Source organism: Cryptomeria japonica, chromosome 3, assembly GCF_030272615.1.
Source record: "Cryptomeria japonica chromosome 3, Sugi_1.0, whole genome shotgun sequence".
Lineage (NCBI taxonomy): Eukaryota > Viridiplantae > Streptophyta > Pinopsida > Cupressales > Cupressaceae > Cryptomeria > Cryptomeria japonica.
In genome coordinates, this window is record NC_081407.1 from 914,802,262 (window position 1) to 914,824,419 (window position 22,158).

Genomic DNA, 22,158 nt, shown 5'->3' on the forward strand with positions numbered 1-22,158 from the left:
ATGTGGTCAAATTGGTATATGCTTCAATTCATATTCTATACAAAACAACAATATATATGTTCATATTGGTATCGACCTTAATCAAACATGTTAGACACAACAATATTAATTTGTCTAAGATAAATATATATTTGTATCAATTTATAACAACATCTTGTTATTTACATGGGTTGATTTGTATTAGCCCAAATACTTTGTCAATACCCAACATATTCACATTTTATAAGACCACACATATTTATTTTGGCTAGTATTACATATGTAACCATAGTGTTGTTGCTAGAAAGATACATCTCAGAACTATAAAGTGCATCTATAAAAGAACTAGTACGACCATGAATTGCTTAGAATAACGCGTAGAATACATACACACACATAGACATACATACATGCATACATACATACATACATACATACTACATACATACATACATACATACATACATACATACATACATACATACATATGTGCATACAAAACCTCTCAATAAATTCAACAAAGTGATAATGTCTACTTTGACTTCAATAGCCTCTTGCAAACACACAAACATTCTCATATATATATATATATATATATATATATATATATATATTCCTCATCTTTTTATCTACCCAAAAGAAAAATAAAACTCAAAGTAATTGTACCTTCTCTTCTTTTGTATTTTACTTTTGAAATCAGTTCTATACATGCTTTAAAATTCCTCTCTTCTAGCATGACTTCTTCGTGTCAAATTTCTCTACATTTTCCTCCACTTCTCTCTAGTATTAACTACCTAATACTCTTGAAAAACTCCTAATTACTCCAACATAAATCCCTATTAACTCACATGCCTCTTAGAAATGCAACATGATGATGAGCACAACCAAGGCTCCCACTCTATATTAACTTTACCGTTAAATTCCCATGCATCCACTACGTGGAACTTTTCATATAAACTTATTTTCATATTAAAAAAAACATAAGCTATTTTTTATTATTGTTTTTAATTTTTTAACTTACAATTGACATAAATTTAATTAGAAGGCGTATACTTCAAACCCTACAATTAGTGAGCCAAAGTTGAACCCAGTATTAGTGACCTCAAGTTGACATCTTCAATGTCAAGAGATAGGTTTAGAACAACGGTGTACCAATTTGGTAGAGCTTGAGACAATCAAAACACATATGATGACTAAAGAACTCAAAAAATAGTGAAAATATCAACTTTTGTACAAGTTGATGATCAACCATAGGAACCAGGAATTGTCTACAAGAAAAAAAAACCTATCGTACAAGAGAGATCAAGCAAAGATTGTATGTTGTATAACAACTAGAGAATTATGTATTGTTACACAAAATAATATCGAAGGTATGCAATATTAGAGGTACAATTACAATAAATGAATGAATCCTTATAAAGTATGAATGAAACCCTAGGTACAAACCCTAATGATAAAATTAGGAGAACTAAAGAAATGTAAAGTAGGAGCTAAATTAAGCTCAACTACATCTAGAACTAAAACTAGAAAAGCAAACTCTAGATAATAAAAAGCACCTAAGTTTAGCTTAAGTGAAAAAGCAATTAAAGGACCTAATTAATAAATAATTAGATGATCAATTGTCCTAAAATTAGTCCAACACCTCCCCTTAAGATTAACTTAAGGATAAGCTAAAGAGATAACAATGAATGCAAAAAACATGGAAGAAAGAGTGTCGACAACAAAGGCCTCATTAGATACTCATGTACAAACCAATTCAAAGCAATGTGACTCGTGCTAATGAGGTCTCTCTAAACGGAGAAAGGAGAAAAACTACATAAAAAAAAAATCCTCTCAAAAAATGAGAGATACAAAGAAAAAGAAAAAGGTACTACATGTGACTAAGATGAAGGACTCCAAGTGTCCCCAAGGACAAATGCAGTCACCGAAGTACAATGAATATTCATCCCATATGAGAGAGAAAATGAGGATAATAATCCCACCAATGAAGAAGTAGCTCATGTGCCAATGATGAATGCTTGAAGACAAAACAATATCCACTGCTTGCAAACAACATTTCTCCCCTTCAGAAGAAACAATATCCACTGGAGATAGGAGAAGCCACTCCTATAAACTGGAAAATGTAGGAATCCAAATCCAAACTATATATGCCTCTAGAAACTACCCAAATATTGCTATGTCCATGATAGATGATGATGAGGCAAACCAATCAGATGCATACACAATCAATGTAGGAGGTGACAAATCAAGACTCTACAAAAGTTGATGAAGAACAAGATCCATAGGTGATAAAGATAAGCTAATAAAACTAATGTGGCTATCAACAAAGAGGAGATGAATGTCATCAAAATAATCCTCTAGATCTGCAATACGAGACTCCACAAAAAAGGATGATATGTCTACAAGATATGAATCCCAAGTAGTTGTGTTTGGAAGAACAATGTCATGCTGCATTGAATAATGGGGGTAATGCATGAGCCAATTCCAATCCGATCAAGAACAATAGAAGATGAATATGATTGAAATGGGATCTCAAAGTGAGGAGTAGGAACATGAAGATAGGCCTTTGATCCATTAGAACATGCAAGACCTCTGATATACTCTTGAAGCTCCTCTATAATATAATCATTATAGGGCATGAAATCTACATGTGCAAGGGGAAGAAGAAAATTTGTTGTAGGATCATCTGGAAATGGAGAGATATTACAGTCTCCAAAGATCTCCCAAAGGCAAGTCCAAAGTGTGTGAGGACACTCGAGGTCTGATATAGCGCACATAGTGTCATAATCAACACTAGAACAAATCACACCTACAACATGGTTTGTGAGATTACCCCAAGCTGATTTATCTCCTAAAGTTGCTAGTTCGGGTATGAGTCCATACAAATAAGACAACATATCTAGCCACTTGAGATGTGATAGGATGCCATGCTGCCAAGACTCATAATTGCCCTTAGCCAATTGGGCAACTAAAGGATGAATTGAAAAACCCTTGATACCTCATCAAATAAAATTATTAGACCCCAATAATCTCAACAAGTAGATCACGTCAAATACAACCCTCTCCAACAAACAGATCCATCCCAAGTGCAAAAATATCCAAGTAATTAAGCATATAGTGAAAACACAAAAATCTCAATGAAATATATGTGGAGCACAATCTAGAAAAATAGACTTGAGATATAGATAGGGGACTTAGATATCTTTCTGACAATGTATTCAAGAAAAAAAATTGGAATCCGGATGTGCAAGATATGGCTCTGAAAGTGCAAACTAAAGGCCGACTTTGGAGGCCTGGTATGGAAATTGGTGTAGAATATGATCAATTTGCCTACAAAATTGGATAGCCCTCTAAATCAGCTTTCCAATGATATCTTATTTGCTCAATTTTGATGTTGCATGATGAAGTTATGGGCAAAAATCCAACAACATCTTTTTATGGTTTGGAAGGCTTGAAGGGTTCCCCAAAAAGGAAAAATTGTGAAAATAGCAACTTTTTGAAAATAGAAAGTTTTTGAAAATAGTAAGTTTCCAAAAACAAAAAATTTTCAAAAATCATTTTTTTTTGAAAATAGAAAGTTCGAAAATAGAAACTTTTTGAAAACTGAAACTGACTGAAAATGAAAACTTGTTGAAAACATAAACTTTCTGAAAATGGAAACTTTCTGAATTTTTTTCAAAAAATTCCCCAATCTCCAGTTTCAATGATTTGACAGGCGATCATAGGGTTTTTGGGCCTTTTGAATGCAAAGGTGACCTTCGTTTCACTCTAGGGAGCCCAGAGTTTTTAACTACCCCAAGATTTTGTCTCAATTTTTATGCCCTTAGCCAATTTGACCCAAATTTTCAATTGCTCTAATTTTGATGAAACAATAGTGGATCTTAGGATTTTTTGACATTGTTGATGCGATGGTAACTCCCATTTAAGCCCAAAGTGCACAAAAAATTCACCTCAGGTTGGATCTCTCAAGCATGCAAACAAGAACTTCACATAAAGCTTTGATACCATGTAGAAGTTGATGATCAACCATAAGAGCCAAGAATCATCTGCAAGCGAAACACCTATCACAAAAAGAGATCAAACAGATATTGTATGCTCCATAACAACCATATAATTATGTATTATGCACAAAACAATAGTGGAGGTACAATTGTAATGAATGAATAAATCCTTATAAAGGATGAATGAAAGCCTAGGTGCAAACCCTAATGCTAAAATTAGGAGAACTAAAGCAATGCAAAGTAGGAGCTAAATTAAGCTTGAAACTACATCTAGAACTTAAACTAGAAAAAAAAACTCTAGATAATAAAAAGCACCTAAGTTTAGCTTAAGTGAAAAAGCAATTAAATGACCTAATTAACAAATAATTAGATATTTGCCCTAAAATTACTCCAACACTTTTGCAATTTAAGGCACCAAGGAGAATGTTGTCAACAATGCATGCCTAAACATGGAAAAACAACAATATCTTACAATACGATGAAATCACCAAAATGACTACTAAATCTAGTGATGTATGTGAGTAAACTTATTAAACACATGTGGTATGATTTATCGATATGACTTGATCTACAACCCCCCCTCTTTCTCTCTAACTGAGAGGGGAGACTAAATCTATCTTGCATCAACCTCATTCATTGGCAAGGTAGTTAGTCCATCAAAATTATAATCACATTTGTATCTAAAATAACATAATTCTAATTGATAATCAATTTAGAAGAATTAATCAACATGATATGATCACATTCATTTAATTCACTTTCAAAAATTGATATTTATTTTTCACATTCACATGAATACACACAAAATAATTATTTCATAGAAACCATACCTATTCCAAATTTTCATAAAAATATCATATCTTTAATGCTTCATTTTATATTTAAAAATTAAGTAATTACCATATGCTAATTGTTCTAGAGACTAAGTGTAACAATTAAAATATTAGTCTTATAGTCAAAATTACCTAAGCATAGTTCTCTCATTACTTTAAGACAAAGATGTGGAATTTTGAGCCATGACAATTTTTAATGATAATACAATTCTAGTTTGACTCAAAATCTTAGAATATTTTTTTAAACCATTTTTCTATTTTTGATGTTTGCACCCTATTCTATGTATCTTCTAAATTTTTTTATCCTATAAAGTCATTTTGTTTTTTTTCTAATGAAAGATTTTATATTGTAGATGAGTTTGTTTTGCTATTTGAAAGAGGAACATAACATATATTGATAATTTTTCAACCAATTTTAACTAAGAGATGAGGGTTGAAGGATCTCCATTCCACCAAAATCATTGAATCATGATTCCAATCTCATTTCTTATGGGTGCTATTGAGACGGAAAGAAACTTTTCGTGTTCAATACTAGTGCATCTTGAAAAGTGACAACATGCATCATTTATTTGGGAGGATAAGATCAATCAGACTACTACAGCAAAAAATCTGACATAGAAAAGATTATGAAATTATCCTAAGCTATGATTTCTTGATCCCATAGACTGATCATTCATTCATTATATGACACCTCTAAAATTTTGAACATAAAGATCTTCCGCCTTCACCATTTACATTACACCAAACTACACTCTTCCGTACCTTGTATGGACTGTAAAAAAAGAAACAAAACTTTGTTTCTTCCTTACCTTTCCGGTTTTCTTAGGAAATTTTAAAATCGTGTGCGTGCAAGCTACACAAAACTTGTTTTGCCTTCAATAATCGTGAGAGTACAGGCTAAACTTGTTTTGCCTTAAATTTTGAGGTTAACTTAGTAATTACATGGACGAAATTGGAGGACTTAGTAAGCAGGGTGGAGGTATACCAGACTGGGTAGAGAGGCTTGACAAGATATTGAATGTGTCCCCTCGCTATTTCTCAGCGCTCAAATCGGCATTTGTTCGCTTTCAATCCAATCACGATGCCCATCTCCCCCCTGCACGCTTGCTGCTTGCTTCTCAATTCCTTGTAGAGGCAGGTGCTTCTACCAGTTGTATTTTCAATTTCAAAATTTGTTTTGAATTTAATGTTTTTTTCTTAATTATTTTCAATTAAAATTTTATTTAATTGCTTTTGTGTTTTCACGAGTGGGCTTCCCCTTCTATCATTTTTTGTAAGAGTGCTTGTCTTTGAATTATGTTGTACTGGTAGGCTACCCCTGGTAAATGATCAGGTTTGACAAATGGGTTCTACTTTAAATTGTGTTTTGCAAGTAGTTTTGCCATAAATTTATGCTTTTTATCAACGTGTTAAGGTGATTATCACCATAATTCTCATTTGCATTAGACTGAGTAGATTAATCGATCTGAATGGTATATAGTTCCTTAGATGATATTAATCCGAATTTTTTTTTTAATATGTTTTAAGTGAAATCTGCTCGGATAGTATAGTCTTTTATATCTGGGAAAAAATGAAGCAGCAGCCCTAAATCACAAGAAAAGGTTGCAATAACTAGATGGATAGGGCTCCCGATATAGAATTTGTTGCAGGTGATTCTGATTCTTAATTATAATGGAAGAAGTTGCTGACGGAGAAGCATGTAGCTAAAAGACATAATCAGCTGCAAATATCGAAGTCATCATTTTCTTATTTTGTTGTTTGGAAAAATGAGATTGTGATAGTTTTGGAAAACTCCATGTAATGTAATACAGTTTGAATTTTGAAATCATTGGGGGCCCATTACTGTGTACAAGTTCTTGTCAGAGGCTTACGAGGTAAACATACAATTATATGTTTTTAGAGGCCACTCTTGCACTATCGAATTATACGACTTTCAAGAGGAATAGAATTGAGCTCATAGCCTAGAACTTCATTCTTACTAATTGTCGTACGAGTCTTCGGCAAAATAACTGCTTTACTTTTTACTCGCTGGCATGGATCCAAGTATTTGAGTTGGGCTTGCAACAATGTGAAGATACTGAAATTGGTGAGAGTGAAATTCGTAACTTCGTACTTGAAAATAGACATAGATGAACATCTGCTAGTCACATTCTAGTAGGAATAACGAGTTAACTTCTCCTTAAGATCCTCATCATGGTCCTCTGCAATTTCCAATTTCCCTGTTTGAGTGGATAACTTCGCAGGGTGGGGTGACATTCTCTTCATTCATAGCTTGTACATCATAGCTAAATAAAGCTACGTTACCCCAAGTTTCTGGGACGGGGGGACGGGGGACAAGTTTCCGGGACGGCAAATTTTTTTGCCAAATTTGGGGACGGGGGGAGACGGCAAAGGGGACGGCTGTATAAAATATAGGGAAAATTTAAAATATATAGGAAAATTCTAAATGTTCATATGAAAACATGGATAAAGCATGCATCTATACATTATATTCATATGAAAACATGGATATAGCATGTGTATGATACTATGAAAACATTTTAGAATGCAAACATCGAACATACAACATTATCAATAGACTCAATACTCAATATGCACTCATAATTCAGAATTTCAATTCATTCATATTGTCAATATGCATATCATAATAGATATTAAAGAAATAAAATACATAATGGAGCCTAATCAGACTCAGAGGTTAAATTTTCACTACTTCCATCAGCGCAGTTCCCCCCTATATTTTTTGACGGGGGTTTGGGGGCAGCGCCCCCAACTTGGGGTCAAGGGGCAGCGCCCCTTGCGCGCTCCCTGTCGCGATACAGGGCGGGGTCAAGGGGCAGCGCCCCGCGAGGCCAAAAATACTTTTATTATTTTATATAGGCATCGGGTGTTATTTTTCTATTGGCAAAAAACCCTTCATGAGATATTTCACTCCCTCAATTATGCAAAAAACATCATTAAAAAAATTTTGAAAATACGACTTTTTTTATTTTAATATTTTTCCCTAGCCCTAGATGTGGGGGACATCTGGCCGTCCCCGGGACGGCTGGGACGTCCCCAATCCGTCCCCAGCCGTCCCCGGGACGTACGGACGTCCCCCACAGCTAGGGAAGCCGTCCCCCTGTTTCGGGGACGTCCCCTCAAAATTTTGACAATTTGGGGACGGGGGGGGGGACGTTCCCTAGCCGTCCCCAAGTCCCCGAAACGTCCCTGGGACTGGGACGGGGGTTTTCAGGTAGGGGACGCGTCCCCGGGTTTCGTAGAAATAAAGTTATGTTTCTCCTGGATTTTTATTAATTTTAGCCTATTTTGCTAGTCATTTTACTGGTCTGCTTGTTGCCGAGCCTCAACGTTGCTGGAATAGTCAAAGGAAGGAGCTGAGGTTAGATGGTAGCTTTTCCCACAACTAAGAATTTTTACAGTATTTTTAAGAAAAAGGCTTGAGATGTGTGGTGTACTAGATCCATTGATTGGTTGGTCTAGGGTGTTGCTTTTTATGGTTGTCCAAAGTTGTCTTTAATGATAATCATGCTAAATTTTATCAAACAAGTACTTTCTTCTCAGAAAATACATATTAAATCAATGAATCATTGTACTGCCCTTCATTTAAATACCAGTGAGACTAAGCCTACAAAGAATAGAGACACTGCTAGAATGCATATGTGGTCCTAATTTAGACTGACATATAACTGAGGCAGGCAATAAATTCTTCAAAATCAGATATACCCAATGTGTTGTAGCAAAAGGAATATCCACCATCATGAAGGCCACATAATAAGTAGTCGTCATCGTCATAAAATTGGAGAATAGTTCATTATAGCTAGGGCCATTCTCTTTCTACATTCAGTGTACCAAGCTATACTTCATGATAGCAAGACAAATGTCAACTGGGAGAGTCCATTTCACATAATTTGCTATTAAAAGATCAAGGAAGGCTCTCATTTTCTTCATCTTCTGAAATATCCCACTCAGAATTACCAGTAGTTAACACAGAAAATTCCAGTTCTCAAATGACTCAGATTTTCCAATTTGTTTACACAAAGAACAGATATTTAACAAAGGAAAATTTCAGTATTAAATTCCCTGTTTAACAAACACAGCCAAATAGAAATACTTCTACCAGACCAGATAGACAGGGAAATATTATTACATTCATATGAGCCGGTCAACTCAGTCATAGCACTCTGCAGATCTCAATACCCTGAAATAAAGACTTTTAATGTAGCTTGATTACACACCATTACCGGCACTTGGTCTGTGACACCAAAATCATCCCTTGTGCTAACTCGTGCCTCCTCTGCTGACTGCATGGAATAGTTCTAAGGTTGGATGCCTTGTCAGATAACTGGAATTGCTCCTCCTTCCGTGTTCAGAAGTCCTGCTTTGCTGATGTCAATAGGCATACAGCAATGGAGGCATTTTATAGCTGCAGGAGAGATACAGCGATTTGAAGCTTGAGCGAACAGAACCTCATCTACAATGACCACTAATTGCTTCCACCTTATGCTATTCTCTGCCTCTTAATCGAGATCAGATGTAATGTCCCCAAATTGGGATGTACCTGTTTTTGATCAAAATTAACAATTCCAACAAGATAATTTACTTATCATTAGCATTCTAAAGTTAATTCATTAAAGTTAGGGAGTTTGACAGTTAAAGAACAATCAACATCATATGAAATAATAATTATATTTTCCATTAAAACCTAAACCCTAGCTTATTCTTATAATCAATCATAGTAGAATTGGCAAGGAAAACCTCGAAAGGGCGCCCAGAAACTGTTCAGCCCAATTAAGCTTAAGAGCGTGGCGCATCCATCTATAACAGCCCGGCCCTTGACCCACAAGTGGCAGACACATCCCGCTAATACAATTCCATCACTTAGGGTGGCCTACTTAATTTGAGGGAACCAGTCTGCTGCCTCTCCCTAACTTATATCCTTCCATTCCCTATATGATTTCTTGTGAGAGTAAGGAATAGATAACTTTTATAAATTTAAATAACATAATAGATTGACAAGGTTTATTAATTCATAGACAAGATTTATTAAAGAATATAGGTGTCTGAACATATTTCATACAATTATGCATACATCAAACATATTTATATTCATCATGCATACTAGCCTAGATTAGAATTCTGCTTTAATTGCTGTGTATATAACTGATCGGATTTTCCTTTTTATCTTCTTCGATTGTCTTGTCTTATGTTCTTTTTTGAGTAGCGATCTGCAAGTTATACGGATACCTCTCAATTGGGCTTGGAGGGTTATGTCTTTTCATGACCACGTCCCTTCCAATGGTTGTGTCTCTTTGCAATCTGACTGTTGCCTTTCAATTTAGTAAATCGCTGCCTTGAACATCTGCCTCTTCATCTTGTATGCCTCTTGGAGGATTTAATAAATTGTTTAAGGTTCTAACTAACCGATCAATAGAGAATCAAAGCATCTTTCAATCATATTTATTTATATATCTCTTTTGCTGTTTGGGTTTGATTTAGGAATTGAAAAAATTGTGAAGTCTTTGAAAAGACAATTTTCTTTTATTAAGATGCAAGTATTTGTTGTCATGGCAGGGGCATGACATCAATGATCAGACCTGCATTGTCAGTTGACTCAGGAAAGGCAGAAAGCTGAATAAATGGACAAATAATGGGCAGGGGTATCGTCCTACCTAATTGGTGTCTTCCAAGGGTTTCATCTCAGAAGACTAACATTCACCAGTGTGTTGAAATATGAATTCTTCGATGCCTTCATCTCCAGTGACACCTATGTAATACCTGTGCTTTCATAGGTCAGACCAAGGAGAAAAAATGGCCTCACCACACACTAGACCAAGTTGGCCTAGCCCACCACACGTTAGAACAGGTCGGTCTAGAGCCATTATAAAAATTGTTTAATAATTAGTATTTTTAATAATTTTTTAATTTAATATTTGGTTAATAATTTATTATTTATTTAATAAAAAATTGCAGAATAAAGGGTGTTAAACAACACTGCCTGGCTGACCGACCCAGCCCTAAATCGGGGTTATCACATCTTCTTCTTGGAAAGGATAACCTTAACATTAGTCACTTATTGTCTTCCACCAAGCTTATGGGATGGGTCTATGTTGAAGGCTTGAGACTATTCGGTAGACATTCTTATCATGGAAATTGAAAAATATTTAACCATGAAGTATAGATGCTATGGATGTGGCTGTGAGTGATTTAGAGAGTTGGTTCTCAAGACACATTAGATTGAGAGATGCCTTCTTATTTCCTTTTCTGCATAATTTCTCCCTTCAAGCAGTCCATGTTGCCACAAATGGATTCCTTTAGTTCCCTATTTTAATGCATTTTTTGAGCCCGAATTCTCCCTTTTGATCCATGGGCTTCCCTCTTATAGTCCTAGGTCATTATTGCGATCCACGTGAGTTGATACTTGAGCTATAGGTGTTATGGTGTCAATGAAGCCTTTCTTTTGGCTTTTGATGCCTTGGTGTTGCTCATGGTCCTTGTTTGTCATTTTGGTTGTTAAGTTCCTAGCTCTCCTCTCTAGAAGGCTTTTAGTGTTGAGTTCAACAAGTTGGAATGCTACTTTGCTTGTGAGCATCTTGCTTGCATGGGTCTTGTTTCTCTCTTTTGATTGGTCTTGCAACCTTTAACATCCTTTCGATGACTTTTGTCCATTGTCCATCCAACACTGCAAATAACCTCCTTTGAAGCACTATATTCACAATGAGCCTAACCCGCTTTGTCTCCTCTCTTTTTGGAGGTTTTTCCAACCTTTACCATGACGTTGTCTTGGGGTTGTGCTAGCCATTGATCTGTGGTAGCATCCAATGATGTGGATTTTTTTTCATATTGCCTCATTTATGTGTTCTAGGCCCAACTCCATAGTGGGTCTTGCTCTATTTTGTCCTTTCTCCTTTGTGGGAACTTTTGCACTTTCTGCTATGATGATATCCTTCCAATTTTGATTCTTGCTGATATTCAAGATGATTTGACGATTTGGAGCTTTTCAGGCTTGCCTTTGCAAAATGAAGCTAGACCTCTTTTTGAAGATCTTTACGTGGGAAGCTGCCTTGCCTCCTAGTGACTTCAGCATATTTCTTCTCTCGCCAAGCTTATTTGACCCCTTGATCAAACGAGATTGGTTTGATGTGGCTCTTTCCACTTCGTGTTTGGGATGCACCTCCATCACTCTAATAGTCATTGATTGCAGCTACCATCAAATATCTAATCTAGATGAACAAGATTTTTTCTTCATTGGATTTTGCAAGCTCTCTTCACTCGAGTGTTATAGATGGTACGTGCATTTGATAAAGGCCATTATGGCTTCGAATGATTGTGACCGAGTTCCGAATTGCTTTCAAGTGCCTCTCCTTTGCCCTTGATTTGGTGTCAATCCAAGATCATCTGACAAATGGTGTAGGTCTTCCAACATTGCCTATTCTCTTCCTCTAGTTCTCTATTCTTTGTAAATCATCACAGGCTTGTTTGGTTGCAATTGCACAAGGATTCCCATAGTTATATAAGTATAGGTTTAGTTTTAATGTAAATATCTTTTGGCTCTTTTAAGAGATAGTTGATTGATCTTTGATCTTTCAGCTTTTGAGTGATAAAAGCGCATGTTTTGACTTTTGTTTCTCATAACTCATTTCGAAGACTGCCGCTTGGTTTGAGTTCATGAAAGTGTTTGTGTTTGTTTGCATTTGCCCCTTCAATGGAAGTGAATATTTTGTGTATTTGAATGCTCATTGGTCATTGATGCCAATTAATTTCATTTTGTGTGCAAGTAGGTTTGCATAAAGTAAGTTGAGGTAGCTCAACCACAAGCATTCACATGTTTATGGATGAGAATTGATTGAGTGCATAAGAGAAAGCTGATTGGTTACCTCATTTGGGCACATTCACTTGCTGTTTTACTTTATTTCTCTAATTCTTACCCTCCTATCTTTTTTCCTTTGCCATTTGTTAGCACATGTTAGATTAGTTTCTTTTTTGCATCTCATAGAGTAGTTTTAGGTTAACTATAGTCTAGCAGTAGAATATAAAAACTGAAGCTGGCCTTTCCCAATAGTTCTTGTACAAATTTGTGAAAAACTATAGATGTGCAAATTCCCATGTTGTAGCTTCTTATGTACTACCTAAAAATTCATAAGTGCGTCTTCCTTGGATTTGGTAATTGGTGGTCATGGATTGCAAGGTTCACACACCCAAGAGAAATAAGGACTCGTGCTTGTCTATAAGTGTCTAGGACCTTGGTCTATCTCCTTTTCGTGAGAGATTTTCCCCAACATTCATTGTAGAAGTTCCATTGTCAATAGTTCTTCTAGCAGGCTTACTGGTGCTTGACTTAATCTTCCCATTGGTTCTAACATTTGAAGTTTTTATCTGTGCAATCTTACATATATGTGCTTGAATTAACCACACTTTATGGTTTTGGTGAAGAACCGAAGGGCTTTTGCTTTTCTAAGAAACTTTTATTCACCTGGTGACTCTATCTCTGCGTTTTGATTTTCTTGCAGGCATGTGCTCAGGTATGAAACATATTCTTACCAGGGCTTAGGTGGGAAAATTTCCTAGTGGCTTCTCACTTGAACAACTCCCCCCTAAAGGAGAATCATCAAACAATTGCCTCCTCTAAATCCTTGTCCCGTGGCTCCTTTGTTGCTAGCAATGGCTATGCTGAGGAATGAAGTGTAATGTCCTCTCTAGGTCAAGTAGCAAATCAAAGTTCATTCCATTTCTTTTGACTAGCCAACTCTAATAATTTCTAGTTTTTTTGGTCTCAATTTTCTCTAAGTCCTGAGGTTTTTTTGTTTGTGACCCTTTTGTTGGGGTTTTGAACTTGGCCCTCTCGACATGCCTTTCTGCCAAACCCAACTGCTTTCTTTTCCCTTATTGGAGTTTTGGGATTTTCCCCATTGACATGCTTATCCCTACCTCCCCGACCTCCAAACTCTAACTTTTCTGCTTGTTTGTTTTATTCAATGGCTCATTTTGGAAGTCACGGCTCTTTGAAGGGTGGTTTTTGAGCCTAACACTGTCAACATTTTATAAGGTGGATTTGACTATACTTACAATGCCCATGGTGGTAAACAACTATGTTTCATGCAGTGCGGTAGTTGAAGTCCATAACACTTGGATTATCATGACTTCTCAGTCGTTGTTTTGTACAAGAACTCTGTTTTGACTGCATATCTTCTTATCTTGGTTGGACGCACATGCTATGTAGAGTGACAGACTAAGGATGAAAACATTCGGTTTTGCAACAAACTAGAGGATGGAAACCCTATGGTTCATTCAATTAGAGGACAGAAGTCCTCAGCATCGACAACTTCCTGTGAAACTTGAGGGAGAATTCCATAGCTTTAGATTCAATCTTCTGAGTGCAAGAAGTATCGAAAGGCTGTTGTAAGAATTTTCAGTGTCTTGTTTATGTTATTTGTTGCTATTGCAGCCTCTATTCTTGCTGCAGCATGATTGTGCTTTCCGTTACCATTGTTGTGTATTGGAATACCATTGCAAACTCCTTTATTAATACAAAAGCTCTGCAAATGTTTGCTATTTATCTTGTGAAATCTGGGTTAATATTATTAATATCTCTATAAACCTGTGAAGAATTGGGATTTTCATCATACTAGGTTCAATATTAAAAGCTTAAGGTTAAATATTAAGGTTTCAAATGGAATTTTTCTAGGTCTTCCGAGTCTGATAAAAAATTCACAGCCTTAAATATTATTAGCCTAAAATAACCCTAAGACTATTACAGTGTTATCAGAATGAAAGATTCAACTAGCCTATAGGGTACTCCAACGATTTCTGAGTCCACAGGATAGAAAGGTCAGATACTTAAGATGGGAATAGAGGAATCACAAGCTGAAGGTTCCAACATCAAGAGTTTTAATTTAGAAGAAGTTATGGCTGAAAAGGGTAAGGAGAAAAAGAAAATGATCGATGAAGAAAAAGAGTAGTTCTTACATAATACTTTTTGAAGTCTAAATCAAGGCCAAAAGTAGTCAAACGAGCTAATTAGGAAGCTGGTTGAACATTTAAGCATATGAAATCTGGAAGGGAGGGAAAATTAAAACCCCATAGCAAATAGTAGAACAACAGGTCACACCCTCTCATAGTCCTTAAACCGCATATTCTATAGGAAGAAGAAGCTGAAACAGTTCCCCTCATCCCTTAGGAAGAATCTATTGAGGAGGAAGTGGACAGATTAATGGACAAACTTTGAATCAATTTGAAGTTGTGCTAGTAGCCTTATCTTTGAAAAAATATGTCAATATGGTAAGAAGTTTCCTCTACAAGAAGGGAGTGGGGAATAACAAAAAGTGGAGAATAGGGAGTTGAAACATTATTTGAACAAACTTTCTGTACCGAACTTTGATGGTATTGACAAGATTTTTACTCAGGTTTGGTTGAAGATCAACCCCATGAAGGGAAAAGAGGCAATCGAATTTGCCTCTTAGCATTAAGGTGTGACATATGACTGGTGGTACTATGGCTACATCACACAAGGGGTTGATCAAATATCAATATTTGAGGAGTTCCAATAAAGGGTACTTGATAGATTCAAGATTAAAGATGAAGAGGTGATGTAGGGGACTCCCCTTACACACCCAAACACATGCTCCATTACACTTGAGGAGGGGTTACTCCACCAAATATTCACACAGTATATAACAATGTAATGTCCCCTACTAGGTCTAGGCTTGTTTTTACCAAAATTAAGCTAATTCAATATACTTATGACTTAAACTAAGTTGATTAGGAGACAAATCTATCTTAACATGAATCAAATCAGTGATAACATAATCTTTTTACGGATACTGAATTGATAACTCAATCTGATTTACAGTCAGATTTATTTGTTTATTCAAATTACTATTGCTATATATATATATATATATTTATTTCTTTATTTTCAGATAGTATTATACTATATGTTTTACTGCAGAGTAGTCCTTATAAAACATTATTTGTCTGATCAATCCTTTTATATATATATATAAATCAAATTATATTCCCCTTAATCTAAATTATTAATACTGCCATTTTCTAAAACACTAATCATTAGTCTATCTAGTAGCTGTAATGGCAGACAGATCTAACATACGTCAGATCTGCTCTGCCACTGTATGTGAAATTAAGTATGAATGTCTTATGAATTATAGTCTATATTAGTATTACTATCAAATATCACTATTAAAACCTGCATAAAAAATATTATCAGGTTGTATATATTAGGCACATCCCCGTGCATACTGCCAAGACCCAAGATGCTACTGTGTGACACTTAATAACAGTTCTGATCTGATCTGGACAACTTGCAGACTATTAATCTCTCCCTTCATACGTATTATATTTACCGTACACAATTTAAATATCTGCCCCACTAATTTGCAGATTTGCACGAATTTAATTTATATATATCCTCTTATCTGTGGTGTGTAATGTTCTTCTCCGCATCCTTTTTTCATCCCCCTAAATATCTTGCATGTGACCTTTCAAAGAGAGATTGTATTGTTTCAATGCACAACTATTCCGTTATGACTATTCAATAACTATAGAAATCGTACCTTTTCATACTCAATAATCTTTCTTTGTATTTGTTTCGGCATAATTCCATGATGACCGTTCCCTTAATCCATAATATGGAGACTTTAATCAATTTTTAATTCTAGTTAATACTTTTAAGCAAGTCATATGTATATATCAGATGACTATGTAATCGCGGATTAGTAATTTTCTGACTCTTCAGAAATAAACTTTGTTTATAATTTATGTAATATATATTATTAATTTAAATATTTCAAGAATATTATTATTAATTAATATTAATTAAATAATAATATTTAATAAAGAAATAATTATTTGCTGGTAATTAATATATTAATTAATAATAGTAATTGGTTCATTTCGGATATATATAACGATCAAGGAGGGAACATGCCAAACAAAGAAATTCTGTAGAAATTGCAAGAATAGAAATAACTGATTTTTCTATCAATGAAACACAAATATTCAGTAATTACAATGCTTAGCCTCTTGGGCTTTTCAACTTCAAATGATCACTCAACTTTGGATGATCCACTCCACTCTGGATGATCCACTCAACTTTGGATGATGAAAAAACTAGCCCAAACCCCAATTTATAGTACTCTTGTGCCTCTTAGAAATCCCACACCCTCTATTGATGAACAACACATGGCTATCAAGAAAGCAACATCCAACCAATAGATGACTCTTCAACTTCCCTAGAAGGGTGTCTAATGTGGTGATTGTTGAAACTCCCAAAATGGGCACCTAGAAAGGTGTCCATTCTACTCTAATTTGCCATGACTCTTGCCCTTCCCCAAATCCACACCAAGATGGGGATTTTGAATTCTTGATTTTGCATTATAATTAATAGAAATATGTGCCCACTTATGAAAATTACCTTTTTCTTTAGACATAGGCCACAAATATTAAATAATTTCAACCCTGTATGTTCCCTTGGACACTTTCCAAGGTACGTGGAGACCTATAGATGTTTGCATTTATTTTTATTCACCTAACCTAAACAAAAAATTAGAATAGTAATAGTTTTGGATGATGCAGGATTGCCCTTCACCCTGGATGCTCCCACATCAAGAGGAATATTTTAGAGGACTCTCCAAGATTAAAAAATTGGTCACAACTAATGCCTATGTGGCCAAGTTCCAGTGAAGTTGTGATGGTGACAGATATTTCAGAAATTAGAATCATATATCTTTTTTGTTGGACTTTTTGAACCTCTCAAAGATCTTGTTAGAGCTTTTGCACCAGCTGCTTTGTAGGAAGCCATCAAGAGAGTGCTGATTCTAGAGTCATTTGTGATGAAAAATAGTTTTCCTTATCATTTCAAGACAACCCACATTTGGGCAGCATAAGGGAAACTTCCACCAAAATGGCAAAAAGGATTCCATACTTCCTATCAAAAGACTGCTCCTCCAATTACCCCAAATAAACTAGAGGATACTAAAAATGAACTGAGGAGAACAAAGCTATGTTATTACTTGCAGAGAATCTTGGACCCCTAGATGTAGGTGCCTTGGCAATGGTCAGGTAGACTACATTAAGGTAGTACCAGACAAGGAATCTGATTCAGATAAGCTTGAGGAAATGATTTTTAAATTATAACTTCGAGATAGTTCCATCAAGTTATAAAGGAGTTGATGAGAGGAAAGGACATTTGAAAGTCTGATTATTTTTCTCTTTCCATATTTGTGTGTGGCCATATTTCTACAGGCAAGACAAAAACCCCAATGATTTCTGGAAGCCGAGAACGAAAACCCTTTGCCTTTATCAGAGTGGTTCCATCCAGGAATTGACAGTGGAATGAAGATTTCGAAATGGGGACAAAAATCCTTGTTTCGTTTTGTGCTGAAAGTTTTTAACTGGCAGATTCAATTAGAGTTCGCATATATGTTGAGGGCTTTCAGCAATCATGGGACTTCATAGAGGAGATTGTGAAGACCATGTGGTGGCTAGAAGCTAGGATAAGGCATGGAGATTTGCAAAGAAGACTGCACAATTTGAATTGTTGGATGTACAATCGAATAATAAAAGGAGACTTTTTACATAATCAACTACAAGAGATGTATTCCAATTGAATACCATGTACTAGCCTAGCCAGTAGGCTAATTTGGTTTGTGTGATTCCTCTTGTAGTTCAAGGGAGTTTTTCATTTCATCTTACATGTATTTGTTCAAATTTCTACTTCCTTGGGTTTTGAATCATGACAAATTTTGGGAGTTAACCAGGTCTTGCCAACCTCTCTACATCGTTGGATGTTTATCCATTGCTCTTGCCACTGAAATGTTGGCCATTTTGATTTATCAAAGATTTTGTCAAGTTCAATTCCATTTATGTGGTGCTGGAGCATCCTTGATGAGAAAACATTCCTCCATAAAGAAACCTGAGGATAATCAACAAGTACAAAGATAGTTAGAATAGTAAGTTCCATTCATACATTAGCACATGAATTTTGTAACATTTGCATGCATTGTTTTCATGAACGAAAGAACTATTATATTGATAACCTACATTACCGGGTATAGGGGTCAGGGGTTGGGTGTGGGTGCAAGTTCGGCCTAGGTCTGGGTTTGATGTAGGTGCGGGCTTTGGTTTGCACTGGATTTGTTTTCGATGTCCTTCAATCTATGCAAACGAAAGACTAAATTATGGTGTTGCAGGCAAATCAAAGGGATTTGACAAGGGACAAAAAAACTAGAGGTGATGTAGGGCGTCCATGAAACCTAAGATGGGAACTGTGCCTTCATAGTCACATATATTAAACAAAAAGATTTTGATTTTTTGGTTATGTTTTTTATTTTTATTTTTTAAGTAAAGTTTAATATCTTTATATTTTGTTTTTTAAACAATGTGTAGTCGGCAAAATTGTCGTAAATAATAAATAATGTTTTGTTAGTATTATAAGTGGTTGTGTATTTACTTTTGTTCCTGAGAGGTTGTTGGTAGTTGCCGACAGTTGGCAGTCTTAACCAACCACCAGGCACTATATATACTTGGATTGTTGTATCGGGAAACATTCATGATTGTATACACGTTATACTTGGTAATAAAAGAACATATCTTTCTGCCATGTTCTGGTGTTGATTACTTTCTCTGGTATTATTGTGTGATATGTATGGTATATTTTTGTATCTTGCTTACTTTGTGTAATCAAGTAAGTTCCTTTCGGGATTAAACAAATTGGCTTCGTTGCCGGGGATTGAACTTGGGTAACCCTTGTGACAATTGCTGCAAACTGCAATACTCGTAAGAGAAGTATGGGAAAGAAGTAATTCAACAAAACAAGTGCACGAAAAAAGCAAAGCACATGGTGAAAATCAGCTTTAGGAACCCTAGCGAATTTGGAGGCAGTGATGGTAGTTATTATAACGACCAACTAGTAGTGAATAAAAGAAAAAAAATTCATTCAGCATCCATTTCAAGCATGGCAACAAGGAGTAGTAGTAATTGGGAAAAACCCTCGACCTCGAGTTCAGAGTGATGGTAGGGTTACAGTCGACACTCTCACATGGGAGAGCTTGAGCGGTATTGAGTGTCGAACATGGTGGTTGGAGATCACTAATGATCATCCAGTAAAGGATGCACTCAAGCACATCGAGGTTGATAAGGCAATCTAGATGCCTATGTTCAATGTGAGAGAATTTGAGCCCATGCTAAGGGCTATGGTGGTGGGCTATGATCGCCACTCAAACTAGTCTACTATAAACTTCCAAGGGTGCAAAATTACTATATCATTTTGGCCGAACAAGTTTACCAAGGTGTTTTGGATTCCCTCATAGGGTGCCAAGGTCGCCAAACCTATAGGAAAAATGACCGTCGAAGACAAAGGCAATCTTTTGAAATGTGCGTTGAAGTGATTTGGCACAAAAAGAATGGGACACCATCTGGAATAATAGCAATAGTAGAGAGGTCAAGAAGACCTTCATGGCAATGGTAGAGTGGAGGTGTATCATGGATGTAATAAAAAGCCCTTTGACAGGAGCGAGTAGAGCTTCAAATATTGCAGTATGGATGATCTATCTCATGATTGGGATACTGAATTGGAAGGTTTACAACTGGGTGATGTACCTATCAGAGAGAATTCAAGAATTCCTTAGCCTCCAGCATAAAGCTTTCTACATGTCCCAACATGCTATTGTCTTAATCTTGGGTGTCGTCCGCACTCAGGTACCAACGGGCGACTAGGGACACCTTCATTCTCTTAGTCGTGTGAAGCCAAATAAGCCAGCCATTTTCTACTAGTCACATGGATATTGACGAATGGCAACAACCAAGCCCATGCTCGCAAGAAGAGGTGGAGGTAGGAGTTGGAGCAACAAGTATCAAAAAATGAGAGCAATAGTAGTTTGGAAGAGGAGGGGACCATTGAGGTGTCCTCCAACGAGAGTGCAGAGGAAGTATCTGTTGCGGAGGGTGTACCTGGTGAGGATGTGCAAGTTGGAGAAGACGTGGATGTGCCTATTGAGGATGTTCAAGTTGCACAAGACGTGGTTATCATAAAGGACGTGCCTCTTGGAGCATTGGGTGCAATTGGAAGCTACAACGATGATGAGGAGGTAGTGGCCATTGAGACAAATAGTGACGTCACCATATTATCAGTTGGAGTGACAATGACAGTGGCAAAAAGGCATATCGTGGCAGTGGTACCAGTTTCCATCCCTTCTTGAGTAGCCATGGCAGGGTCACGTACACTAGCACTAGTGTCTGCATCATGGGTAGTGGCAAGGTCAAGTCTGCCAACACCATTGGCAGTAGAAGTGCCAAGACCACCAACACCAGTGTTAGTACCAGTGGCAGCAGTACTATCCTTAGTTCCGCGATTACTTGTAACTTCCATGCTAGGGGAAGGCACTAGCTAGCTTAAGGCGGGGATTGATTTGTGGTTGCACCTGTTAGGGATTGCACCTGAGGTTCCACACGTGGAGTTGCTCTCGCAAATTGTTCAAGGGGCAAAGACAAGAATTGCAGCAAGTGGCAGTGTCGGTGGTGAGGGTGTGCCCAACCAACTGTCATTTCTAGTGGTACCCACACCAAGCCAATTGTCACTTCCAGTAATACCTATGCCAAGCCAGTCGTCAGTTTGAGTGGTGCCTACCTAGCCAAAACAAGTCCCAACTTCAGCTATGCCGACACGGGCTCAAGGGTCGTCATTTGGTGAAGGGGAAGAGATGGTGTTGCACTTGAGTAGACCAAACCCATAGAATCTGGTGGGCACAGTTCAACGTCCACTAGTTGTAAGGCATGGTTGCTTTTCTTGGTTGAGTGGGGAAGATTGCAAGGGACCTGGATATTGGCCACAATCCCTTAGTGGCACAAGTGACAAAGCACCTTTTGGCTTTTATCTAGGGAGAGTGTGAGAGGGAGTTTTTGAGATGCTTCAGTGCCAGAGGGTGGCCAAAGATGGAAACACAAGCTATGAGAGGTGCTTGGATCCCCCAACTACCCACCCTTGAAGGCATCCATGGTCGAGTACTTCGAGCGCTCTATGGAATGGAACTTGCCTTCAAGGAATTACTCCTCAACCATCGTCGACTAACAACTGTTGGTTGAAAATTTTGTACACTTGGGGAAATATACAAAATTGTGGTTTCAACCATAGCACACATAAAAACTCTCCTAATTAAGGGAAGGCTCCCCCTATCTAACTACAACTTTGAAAATAAAATAGGATGGGACAACAATCTTTCTTCTTCTTTCAAGAAAGACAATATCCTTTTCTCTTCACAGAAAAGGATAGCGATTGGATATAAACAGTAGTAACCACTTTCAAATGAAATGAGAGAAAGGAAATGAAGTTT

The 22,158-nt window shown here is 36.6% G+C and overlaps 1 protein-coding gene across 1 annotated transcript in view; it reads left to right on the top strand.

Annotated features, from left to right (window-relative positions):
- The first annotated feature begins 5,493 nt into the window (after positions 1 to 5,493).
- LOC131073768 (uncharacterized) overlaps positions 5,494 to 22,158 on the top strand; it is a 39,135-nt gene continuing 22,470 nt past the window's right edge. Inside the window, exon 1 of the mRNA XM_058010299.2 lies at positions 5,494 to 5,947. Coding sequence (XP_057866282.1) covers positions 5,756 to 5,947 — 192 coding nt within the window. The 5' untranslated portion in view covers positions 5,494 to 5,755. The remainder of the gene's footprint in view (positions 5,948 to 22,158) is intronic.